A 12,542-nucleotide genomic window follows, 5' to 3' on the forward strand; every position below is an offset into this window, starting at 1 on the left:
TCCTTCAACTGTTTGGGAGTGGCACTTCTTCACACATCTCTCCTCATCTATCTGTAGTACATGACCATACCAGCGCAAACGTCTCTCTTGCACGCCATATCCAATGCTTCTTATTTCTCTCAGGGCGCTTACATGGCCCATGTTTCACTGCCATGAAGCATAGCAGTTTGCACACATGCATCGTACAATCTACCTTGCACTCTGAGCGAGAGGCCCTTTGTCACCAGTAGAAACTTTCTAAACTTTGCCCAAGCTATTCTTATTCTAGTGGTAACACTCTCTGAGCATCCACCCCTACTACTAACTTGGCCACCTAGGTAGCAGAAGCTTTCAACTACTTCTAGTTTCTTCCCCTGGAGTGTGATACAATCTGTTTTCTGAGCATTTGTGGTGTCTATTGTCTCTGTGCATCTGCTGCACATGAAAGCTATCTTCTCGGTTAGTCTTCCTTTGATATTGCTGCACCTCTTATGTGTCCATAGCTTACACTGGGTACATCTTATGGAGTTTCTACCTACACCTTTTCCTACAGATTAAGCAGGGCCACCTACCTGAATGGGTGTGTGATGAGTTCACCTTACTACTTACTTGAACTTTGGTCTTTGCTGCATTGACTCTGAAACTTGTTTCCACATTTGAAATTTCTTTTCTAGTTCTGGTAGTGATTCTGCTATGAGGGCCAGGTCATCAGCATAGAGGAGCTCCTAGGGGCAACTCATCTTGAATTCCTCAGATATTTCCTGGAGGACTATGATGAATAAAAGGGGACTGAGGGCTGAACTGTGGTGGACCCCTATTTCTACCCAGAATTCTTCACTATACTCATTGCCAATCCTAACCTTACTAACGGCCTTTCTGTATAGGGCCTGCAAAGCCCTTATTAACCATTCCACAATCTCCAGTTTCCACATCGCCCACCAGATAATGGATTAGGAGACCCTATCAAAGGCCTTCTCCAAGTCCACAAAAGCTAAATATAGGGGTTTATCTTTAGCTATGTATTTCTCCAGCAGTTGTCGAACCAGGTATATGGCATCAGTGGTGCTTCTACCCGGCACAAAACCGAACTATATCTCATCTAAGCAGACCCTCTCCCTAATGAGATGGGCTATGACCCTCTCCGAGACCTTCATTACTTGGTCCAGCAGTTTAATACCCCCGTAGTTATTTCTATCTAGAGCATCACCTCTACCCTTGTAGCAGTTGATTATGGTGCTGCTACGCCAGTCATTGCGTATGATTGCATCATGAACTACCTGGTTTACAATGCGGGTGACTAAGCCATAGCCCACACCACCAGATGTTTAAAGCATCTCAGCAGTGATTCCTATGGGCCAGGGGCTTTTCCTGGTTTCATACCTTTAATTGCTTTATCTACCAGGGAGCTGTCTATTCGGATAGCTGGTCCCTCTACTGGGTCAACATTTGGCAGGCTCTCCTCCACCCATTCATTCTCCACATTCAGCAGTCTTTCATAATGGCTTCTCGAAGCCTCTTTCTTTCCAGAATCATTAAAAGCAACTGCACCATCATCCATGCAGATTCACTTCTCTCCTGTGACATCACAATTTTCTCTCACATACTGTCTTGCAATCCGAAATACCTAAGTTCTTTGGTCCTCATGTCGCTGGACATTGGCAAACTTCTTCTTTTCCACTTCACCCTTGGCTATGTATACCTGCTGCACAGCCTCCCTTTTGGCTACTTGGTACAGTTCCCTGTTGCCCCCACCCTTCCAGACTTTCCAGGTCTGTTCCTTTGCTCTAATGGCTTTGACTACTGTACTATTTCACCACCACATAACTCTAGGTCTGAAGATACCTGCTTCCCACCCGACATGTCCATTAAAGTCTCCGGCCACAAAGATGAGGTCATTGCCACTCGTCTTTGAGGTAGCCTGTAGAAGGGTATCATATAAGTGGTTCTTCTGAGCATTTGGTAGCCCCGCATGTGGGGCATAGGCAGAGATGATAGTAGCTGTGCTGTTCTGCAGAACCAGCCTAAGCTTAAGCACTCTATCACAAACCCTAACAACCTCTATAACCTTATCCACCCATTTCTCTGAGAAGAGTATGCCTACACCCCCTACATCATCCATGTTACCTTGCCAGAAGAATTTGTACCTATGTGCCTTGCCTGTGAGGACCCTAGCTGAAGCTCCTCTCCATCTTACCTCTTGTATGCAGCATACATCAACCCGTCTCCTTTCAAGCATTTCTACAATCTCACTAGACCTACCTCTCATTGTGCCAACATTGACAGTGCCAAATCTGAAAACTGGGAAGGGAATGTGGGATGAGGTTTGGGGAGGAGGAATGTTAATCAGCGCCTGAAAAGAAGAGGGTTGTTGTGGTGGTGTTTGTTTGTTAGGCATGCTTCATTTGTTCTCTCATATATACAATAAATATATATATATAGCCTGAGGCCCACAAGAACCTTGTGAGTGGATTTCGTACACGGAAACTGAAAGAAGACCTTCGTATCATCATCATCATCATCATCGTCGTTTAACGTCCGTTCTCCATGCTAGCATGGGTTGGACGGTTCGACCGGGGTTCTGGGAAGCCAGAAGGCTGCACCAGGCTCCAGTCTAATTTGGCAATGTATTTGTGTGTGTGTGTGTGTGTGTGTGTGTGTGTGTGTGTCTGTCTGTCTTTGTTTGTTTGTTTGTTTGTAGCCCCACCATCGCTTGACAACTGTTGTTGCAGTGTTTATGTCCTTGTGACTTACCCATTTGACAAAATATACCAATAGAATAAGTACTAGGCTTACTAAGAATAAATCTGGGGTTGATTTCTTCAAGTAAACGCGGTGCTCCAGCAGGGCCATAATCACATGACCGAAACAAGTAAAACAATAGAAAACTATATCATTTTAATCCTGAGCAATGCCAGGTATCAAAAGTTACTCCTCCAATATTTTATTCATTCAGCCATTCCTCCTACACCAAATTTGTTCACTTCTTTTAACCCTTTCATTACCAACCCGGCTGAAACCAGCTCTGGCTCTAGTAAACATGAGTTGTATCTATTATTCAGAGGGCTAGCCTTGTCTGTAGAGTGCTCAGCCACTTAAACGTTAATTTCACGAGCAGGCTGTTCTGTTGATTCGGATCAACCGGAACCCTCGTCGTCGTAACCAACGGAGTGCTTCCATCCATCAGAGGGCTAGCCTTGTCTGTAGAGTGCTCAGCCACTTGCATGTTAATTTTATGAACAGGCTGTTCTCATTAATTGAATCAACTGGAACACTTATCATAACTGACCGAGTGCTAGACTTATTTTCTACACACAAGGACAATTTCTTACAACACCAATATTTTACGTGTAGAATTTTTTTCCCCATCTTAATTTACTTTTGCAACAAACAGATGTAGAAATATTTATAGCCTGAATCCTGGAGATCAGAGAAGAGACAGGTTGAAAACTGATTACTTACTGAGTTATTCATGAGAGCTTTAATACACCCAATCATTGATGTATGTACTGAACTTTGTGCTGTCTCATAATCCATATTGCTTAGGAAATCCAGAATGATCTGAAGTCCATTTAGTTCAATGAAGCGAACCACAAAGCTGGAAAAAAAAGTTTAAACATAACACTCATTGGGTAGAAATAAAGGTTAACTAATTCTCAAATAGCAATAATTTTTAAAATTTCTACATATACATTTAAAACAAAATAAGCAGGTATAGTTTAAGTAAAGCATGGCAGTGTTGTAAAGAAATACACTACCTAAAAGCACTGCATCAAATACATTCTAGTATAGCCCTGGGACAACTGAAGCCTTATAACTGGATTTTGTACAAGAACACGAATGTCTATTATATATATCATCATCATTTAATATCTACCTTCCATGCTGGCATGGGTTGGACAGTTTGACAGGAGCTGGTCAAGCATGAACCTGATCCAGATTTTTATGTCTCTTTTGGCAGGGTTTTTATAGCTGGAGGCTCTTCCTAACGCCAACAACCCGGCAGAGTGAGCTGAGTGCCTTTTACATGGCACCAGCACAGGAAAAGTCAGTTTTGGCATGGTTTTTACAGCTGGATGCCCTTCCAAATGCCAACCACTTTACAGTGTGAGCTGGATGCTTTTTGCATGACACTAACAATGGCAGGATCACCAAGTAGCTTGAAAGACAAAGAACCTTTGAGAGCAGAGGGCTATTAGGGGAGGTGATCTCGTGTTTGATGATGAAATGTTTGAGTGTGATAGAGAGACAGAAAGAGGTGTCCTCTTGTAGAGGAGGAGGAGAGAGAGAGAGAGAGAGAGAGAGAGAGAGAGAGCGTAATCAAGAATGACGACAGAAACAGGTGTGTTGCTGGAAAGAAGATACATGGCTATCCAGCCTGAGGGAAAAGCAAGAGGAGGAGGAGTGGGAGACAGCAAGAGTGCAAGAGGGAGATGGTGGCGAAGTGCTGGGGCATAGGGGATCAGAAAATAAATGGGATGGTAGAGTAATTAAGAACGCTTTCTTCAATTACAAAAAAAAATTACAAAAATCGATTCCAGGTGAGAATGCCATCAATAAAGCCATGGGAATGTGCATTTGTACGCGCAAGTACATCAGTCGAAATCCGTCTTTTGCTGATGTCTCAAATTTAGGTTAAATTAGTGTTTCTCAAAGGGGAGACCTATGGGATGGTCGGACAAGTTGTTTTGAGAAAATTTGGTTTAAATGTTTGACAACTCAGCACTGTCCATTGGACGGGGGCATTTTGCTCGTATATATATATGTGTGTGTGTGTGTGTGTGTGTGTGTGTGTGTGTAGTGAGAATTTACAAAAAAAAACAAAAGAAGATGGGTGTGTAAACAACAAACAAATGAGTATATATATATGTGTGTGTGTGTGTATGTATACAGTGAGAATTTACAAAAAAACCCAAAAGAAGATGGGTGTGTAAACAACAAACAAATGAGTATATATATATATATATACACTACCGTCAGAAATTAATTAGCACCCTTGATTTGCTCTTCACTCAAGGTATTTGCTGTCACCTAGTGGCCATATCTCGAACTATTGCTTTGTTGTGAGTTCACTGTTGCGCAGAACGATGACGTAACTTTGTTTGCAGAGCAGTTTGAGAGTCTACAGCCTAATGATGTTGACATAGCAGTGCAACAACAACTTGGAGTGCGGATGCAGACAAATCTTCTTTTGTTTAATAGATATAGGTAGCGCCTCGCAAGGACCGAAATCACACCGTACTAAGTTTTCTCATCGCGTAAGACGTTTTGAACAGCTCGTAGGTTAATTGATTTGTGTATTTGCAAGATTTTTTTTCCTCACAAATTCTCCTACACTCTGCTTGATGAGGTCACTTCTGGTTCACAAAACTTTCTGTTATACATCAAATAAGGTGAGAAATTCTGCTTTCTTTCTTTTTTGTTTAATGAATAATAACTCATAGCAGTTTTGTTATAGCATAACATTATTCAAATGAATAGTTTTAATGAAAATAACTGGTTTTTATCGTTCATTCCTAGATGGGCCCAAGACCTCGCATGATCTTGGAGAGACGGTACGAGGCTCTCTCGTGGCGTGGGAAGCTGTCGGAGGCTGCAATAGCCGGAAAACTTGGTGTACCCAGGTGCACAATTCAGTGCTTATTTAAGAAATACGAGGAAACCAGATCAGCAGGTGACAAAAAGGGTAGGGGACGGAAGAGGCTGACGACCCAGCGGGAGGACCGGATGCTGATCCGAAATTTACTGTACAACCGAAGGGCAACGAGCCAGCAACTGGCGGAGGAGATGCAAAAGATGACAGGGAAGCAGTTGTCTACAACTACCGTCAAGACCAGATTACTGGAAGCTGGTCTAAAATCCTGTAGGGCCGCCCATAAGCTGCTCCTTACAGCCCACAAGACATGGACTGTGCAGCAGTAGTGGACAGTGATGTTCACTGACGAGTCGCAATTCAGTCTCATCAGTGACAAGCCTGTCCATGTGCGACACCGCAGGGGTGAGCGCTTCAACAAAGACTGCATTGCTCCCACCATGAAGCATGGTGGGAGTGGTCTGATGGTGTGAGGGGCATTCAGCTACAGTGGTGTTGGGCGGCTCTATGCCGTCGAAGGCAACATCAACGCAGCAAAGTACGTTGAGATAGTACGGGATACCTCTTTGGTGGCGAGGAGTACGTGCTCCAGCAGGACAACGCGCCTTCCCACACAGCCAAGCTCACAACCAGTTTCGTCAAGGACCATGGGGTGACGGTCATGGACTGGCCTGGCCAGTCACCTGACCTGAACCTTATTGAGAACCTCTGGAGTCGATTGGGTAGGGATTTGAATGTGCAGCAATACAGGAACTGACACAAGCTGTTTGGGGCACTTCTTGCTGCATGGAGGGCCATCCCTGCACAGTACCTGCAGGCACTCATAGACAGCATGCCGACCCACGTAGTAGCTGTCATTGCTGCCAAAGGAGGAGCAACAAGATATTGACTAAATTTCACGATTAATAACAATTATGTGGTGTGCTGGGATATGTTTTAATAAATTTTTGATTAAAAACGAGTTCGTTTCTGATAATAAGTTAATTAAATTAAGAAAATGTAAGAAAATGTAGAAATTTGAGAAGTGCTAATTAATTTCCGACGCAAGTGTATATATATGTGTGTGTGTGTATACAGTGAGAATCTACAAAAAAAAAACCAAAAGAAGATGGGTGTGTAAACAACAAACAAATGAGTATATATATATATATATATATTACACAAGAAGTAAGGGGAAGAGGAGGTTTTGCTAGGTTCCTCACACATAAAGTGCATAGGTATAAAATCTCCTGGATAGAGAACAGTGATGAGGTTGATGGCGTGGGCATACGTCTTGAACCAGAAAGGAACCAGAGGAGAAGCAGAAAAGGTTTGCCAATGTTATGTGATGTGAAGATCAGAGACTTGAAGTGTTTTTGATTCCAAGACAGTATGTGAGAGAAAATTGTGATGTCATAGAAGAGAAATGTGTCCACATGGATGATGGTGCATTTGCACTTAATGATTCTGCAAAGAAAGAGCCTTGGAAATGCTATTATGAAAGGCTGCTAAATGTGGAGAATGAATATAAGGAGAATCTACCAAATGCTGACCCAACTGAGGGACCAGCTATGCGAATTGACAGTAGCTTGGTAGATAAAGCAATTAAGGATATAAAGACGGGGAATCACCATTGAGATACTTAAAATATCTGGTAGAGTAGGATATAGCCTAGTCATCCATATAGCTAATCAGGTTGTCCATGAGGTGGTCATAGCCAATGACTGGTGTAGCAGTGTAGTCAACTGCTACAAATACAAAGGTGTTGCCTTAGACACAAATAATTCCATGGGCATCAAATTGCTGGACCAGGTGATGAAAGTCACAGAAAGGGTCATAGCTCAATTAATTAGGAAGTGAGTTAGTGTAGATGAGGTGCAGTTTGGATTTGTGCCACACATGAGCATGACTGATGCTATATTCCTGGTTAGGCAACTACAGGAGAAATATTTAGACAAAAATAAACCTCTGTACCTGGCTTTTGTCGACATGGAGCAAACTTTTGACAGTCTCCCACACCCTTATCTGGTGGTCAATATGGAAGCTAGGAATAGATGAGTGGTTGGTGAGAGTTGAACAAGCTGTGTACAGGGATGTTGTCAGTAAGGTGAAGGTTGGCAAGAAGTATAACGAGAAATTCAGGGTACAATTAGGGGTTCACCAAGGATCAGTTCTCAGCCTCATCTTGTTCATTATAGTCCTCCAGGCAATAACAGAGGAATTTAGGACAGGCTGCCCATGAGAGCTCCTCTATGCTGATGACCTTGTCCTTATAGCCATATCACCACCAGAACTAAAAGAAATTTCAGTTGTGGAAGCAATGTCTAGAATCAAAGGGCCTTAGATTTAGTCTTAGAAAAAACCAAAGTATTAGTAAATAGAAGAGCAGACAAATCACAAATCCCTCAGCTCGATCTATAGAAAAGGCATAGAAACTCCATAAGATGTACCTGGTGCAAGCTATGGACACATAAGTGCAGCAATATCAGAGGAAGGTTAACTGGGGAAATAGTTTCTGTGCATGGAGGGTGCACAGGTACAATAAACACTAGAAACATACAGAAAATAGATTCCATCTGTTATAAACCCAAACTGGAATATCTAATTGTAGGCAAAACTAAACTTCAACAGTTTTCTGCAGCAAGTTGCTACAGTCTTAACTAATGAAAAACTAACGCTGAACACGTTGTGCCGTAAACAGAACAGAACTCTGTGCAACTGCAGACAAAAACAGCAATTGAGACAAAGTCATGTGATCAAAACTAAAATCACAACATTTTTACCCATTAAAAAAAAAACAATTAACTAACAAAATGCAAAATACAAACATAACCATGAGCTAATCACAACAACGTAATAATGAGGTATTGCATAAGCGTAACACATCATCTTTATATATAAAAGTAAGGTTGTGTGTCTGTCTCCTACGACTTAGATTCTTAACTACTCCCACATTTTGCGGTGCCGTTTAACCAAAACCGGGTATCTTATAGTCGTGATTCATATCGAGCCCTTCTGGGTATTAGCGCACATCTACGATGATTCTACGATTTAAAAAAATTTACCATCATTTTTTCCCATTTTTAATGCATTTTTTTGCTATTATATAAGGGAAGTAACTCTCTAAAAATGTATTATTAAATCTCAGAACGTAAAAAGCTACAGTAACCCCCCCCCCCCCTTTGTGGTTAGCCATATTGAGATGGCTATTATTCTTTACATCTCTAAAAATGCTTATATAGTTATTTCCCTTACAAACCCGAGCAACGCCGGGCAATACTGCTAGTCAATCATAAATTTAACCTATCAGGAACTTTGTTTTGTTCTGGATGAACGCCAGTGAAAAGTAGTTTGAGGTTCTGGTTCTTGCATTAACCAAGTTGGAACGGAAACACCACACAGAATGTCTAGGTAATTTAAAGAATCTCTCATGCTGGATCTCCTTAGTTGCTGTGCACAAAAATGAATGTTGCGAATGTAAAACTTTTGGAAGCACAACTTCCTATTGAGAAACTAGTAAATTTCTGCTATGTAAGGCCAATTTAATGAAATTTCATATTACTCCATTATACCTTTCACATTGAGCATTTCCACGAGGATTGTACACAGTAGAATGAGTAATCGCTATTCCCCTCATCATCATCGTTTAACATCCGTTCTCCATGCTAGCATGGGTTGGACAGTTCGACCGGGGATCTGGGAAGCCAGAAGGCTGCACCAGGCTCCGGTCTTATCTGGCAATGTTTCTACAGCTGGATGCCCTTCCTAACGCCAACCACTCCGTGAGTGTAGTGGGTGCTTTTTACGTGCCACCTGCACTGGTGCCAGGCAAGGCTGGCATCGGCCACAGTCAGATTGGTGCATTTTACGTGCCACCGGCACGGAAGCCAGTCAAGGCGGCACTGGCTTCGGCCACGATTCAGATGGTGCTTTTTACGTGCCACCGACACGGACATGCCACCTATCATACAGAAATTATGTTCTTTAGATACAAAACATTTAACATTACCACTATGAATAACAGTTGAAAATCCGAAAAGATTAAACAAAACCTTCAAATTACTAATAACAGAATGACCACTAGTATCAGTGCATGGAAAAATAAACAAAAACCATGAATACTCATCCACAACAGTTAAAAAATAATGGTTCTTTGGCATTGAAGGTAGGGGTCCTTTAAAATTAAACCTCAATGTTTCAAAAGCTTTAGTAGATTTAATGACTGATGAAACAGAGGTTTTAGTAAAATGAAGTTTCACCTCAACATATTACACAATTGTTAGTTATATGCTTTACATCATCTACAGAGTATGGTAAATTCTTAACTTTAATATAATGAAACAATCATGTGATCCCAGGATGACACAGCACTGCATGAACATGGTACAGATCATTATCAGTCGTAGCTGTGAAACAGGTATGCAATAAAGCATCAGATGCAACATTAAACTTGCTTTGGCAGTAAATAATATCAAATTTTATATTGGTCTACTTTGATTCACCAACGTAGTATCTTTTCGATATAAGCAACACTGTTTTGATCAGTTATGTCCAAGAAGAAAATGAGACCATTTTCTCACAGATTTCACAATCGCTGTTGCCTCTTTTTCAATACAAGAATAACAACACTCACTTGGGTTGAGGGTTCTTGAAAAATAATGCAACTGGCTTTCCATTTTGGTGTAAAATGCCAGATATAGCTACCTCCAATGCGTCTGTTTCTGTTGAGAAAGGAAGGCTTTCATCAATCACTTTTAAGGTAGCGTTTGCTAAATCATCTCGTAAAGTTTTTAAATTTGACAACCCTTGTTCACTCAAAGGAAAATATTTAGTATCAACCAATGGTTTTATCTTGTCAGAGAATTTTGGAATCCATTTGGAATAATATGTAAATAGACCAACAATTCGACTCAATGTTTTGTGAGTACTAGGAATTGGTAGTTCCAGTAAGGGTTTTACCTGGTCAGGGTCAGGTTTCAAGTTACCATTTTGAATTTCATACCAAGCAATCGAATCCGTGTAGTGCTGTAAATGCATTTGGCATCATTAAAAGTTAAATTACAGTCCTTAGCAACTTGAAGAAAATGTTTTAAATTTTGATCATGTTCTTCCTTCGATTTATCACACACAGTCATGTTGTCGATATAATCAAAAGTAGCTCTACAATTATGGCTCTTGATTACATTATTGAGCACTCTCTGGAAATATGTTTGCTTTGATACAATTTTCCCTGTGCTTCGAAAACTGTGTAACGTCGATCTTCAACTGGAATCTCAACTTGATACGCACTTTTGAGATCCAGTGTGTTAAAATAATTAAACTGAGTTATTTTTGTGACCATGTCATGCATATTTGGCAGTGGGTATCCATTTAATTGTGTAAACATATTTATAGTCTCACTATAATCAATATACAGTCTCTTACAATGATTTTCTCCTGACATTACCAATACCAGATCTCAGCTTATAGTATCAGCAATAACCTTTTCATTATTGGTGGACTGTTTTCTCTATTTTATAACTATGGGTTTAGAGTCAGAGTTTAAATTTTCAAACAACCTCAGTATAATGTCACTTTTAATGCAATTTAGAGCTCTCAAATATATCTGGGGCTTGGCGCCGTCAAAGGTAATTTGTACATGATGCTGTTTTAAGAAATTTTGTCCTAAAAATATATCTACAAACAAATTATCAAGTACTACCAGCTTTACTTGCTTTCAAATTCTTCTTTGAAGTTCAATTGAACCCATACAATACCCATCACTTTGGAAACGATTTCCATTGACAGCCATGTTAATTTCATTCCTTTCGGACTTCATTACCAATTTTTTTTTTTTTTACAAACTCTTTGATAATATGATTCATAGCAGAGCCAGTATTAATCAAAGCAAATGCTTTCACGCCATTGATTGTTATTGTATAATTAACTTTAGTAGCAGCACACGGCTTTCAAAGCAGAGGGAAAATTGTGGTCAAAGCAAACGTATTGCTTTCAGACTTACAAATGCAGTGCCCTATTTCCAGAGAGTGCTCAATAATGTAATCGAGAGCCATAATTGTAGAGCTACTTTTGCTTATGTCGACAACATGACTGTGTGTGATAAATCGAAGGAAGAACATAATCAAAATTTAAAATCACAACACCATCAAATGTCAAGGGGGATACCTCAAAGTAGTTGATAGCTTCTGTTACCTAGGTGACCAAGTTAGTAGTGGAGGTGGATGCTCAGAGAGTGTCACCACTAGAATACGAATAGCCTGGGTAAAGTTCAGAGGGCTCTTAGCTATATTGGTAACAAAGAGCCTCTCCTTCAGAATGAAACATGGATAGTATATGCCTGTGTGTGAACAGCCATGCTACATGGCAGTGAAACAAGGATTGTGACCACCAAGGACATGCATAGGCTTGAAAGAAATGAAGCTAGTATGCTTCGTTTGATGTGCAATGTCAGCTTGCATGTATGACAGAGTGTAGGCATCTTGAGAGAAAAGTTGGGCATAAGAGGCATCAGATGCAGTGTGCTGGAGAGATGACTGCACTGGTATAGTCATATGATGCATAGGAAGGAGGACAGCTGTGTAAAGAAGTGCCACTCTCTGTAGGGGGAAACTGGAAGGGGTAGACCCAAGAAGATATAAGATGAGGAAGACAGGACAAATGTTGGGCCTCGCGGAAAGAAAAGTAACCAAAACCTTTGGCAATATGCCACGCTCAAGAAGACCTGTCAAACCAAGTGAAATCGTAGTCATGGCCAATGCTGGTGTCACGTAATTAGCATCCATGCCTGTGGCACGTAAGAGGCATCTTTCTAACATTGGGCCTCATGGATGCAATGATAAGTAACTGAGACCTCTGGTGATATGCTGTGATTGAGAAGAAGACCCACCAAGCCAAGTGGCATCATAGTTGTGGCTGATGCCAGTATCATGTAACTCGCACCCATGCCAGTGGCATATAAAAAGCACCCATTTACACTCTTGGAGTGGTTGATGTT

The 12,542-nt window shown here is 41.0% G+C and overlaps 1 protein-coding gene across 3 annotated transcripts in view; it reads right to left on the minus strand.

Annotated features, from left to right (window-relative positions):
• The window catches only part of LOC115209251 (disheveled-associated activator of morphogenesis 1), a 153,372-nt gene that overhangs the window by 56,793 nt on the left and 84,037 nt on the right, over positions 1–12,542 (minus strand). For all 3 annotated transcript variants that reach the window (XM_029777542.2, XM_029777541.2, XM_036501611.1), the window contains one exon: positions 3,439–3,574. In XM_029777542.2, the coding sequence (XP_029633402.1) occupies positions 3,439–3,574 (136 nt within the window). The remainder of the gene's footprint in view (positions 1–3,438; positions 3,575–12,542) is intronic.

The sequence above is a fragment of the Octopus sinensis genome, linkage group LG3, assembly GCF_006345805.1.
Source record: "Octopus sinensis linkage group LG3, ASM634580v1, whole genome shotgun sequence".
Taxonomy (NCBI): Eukaryota; Metazoa; Mollusca; class Cephalopoda; order Octopoda; family Octopodidae; genus Octopus; species Octopus sinensis.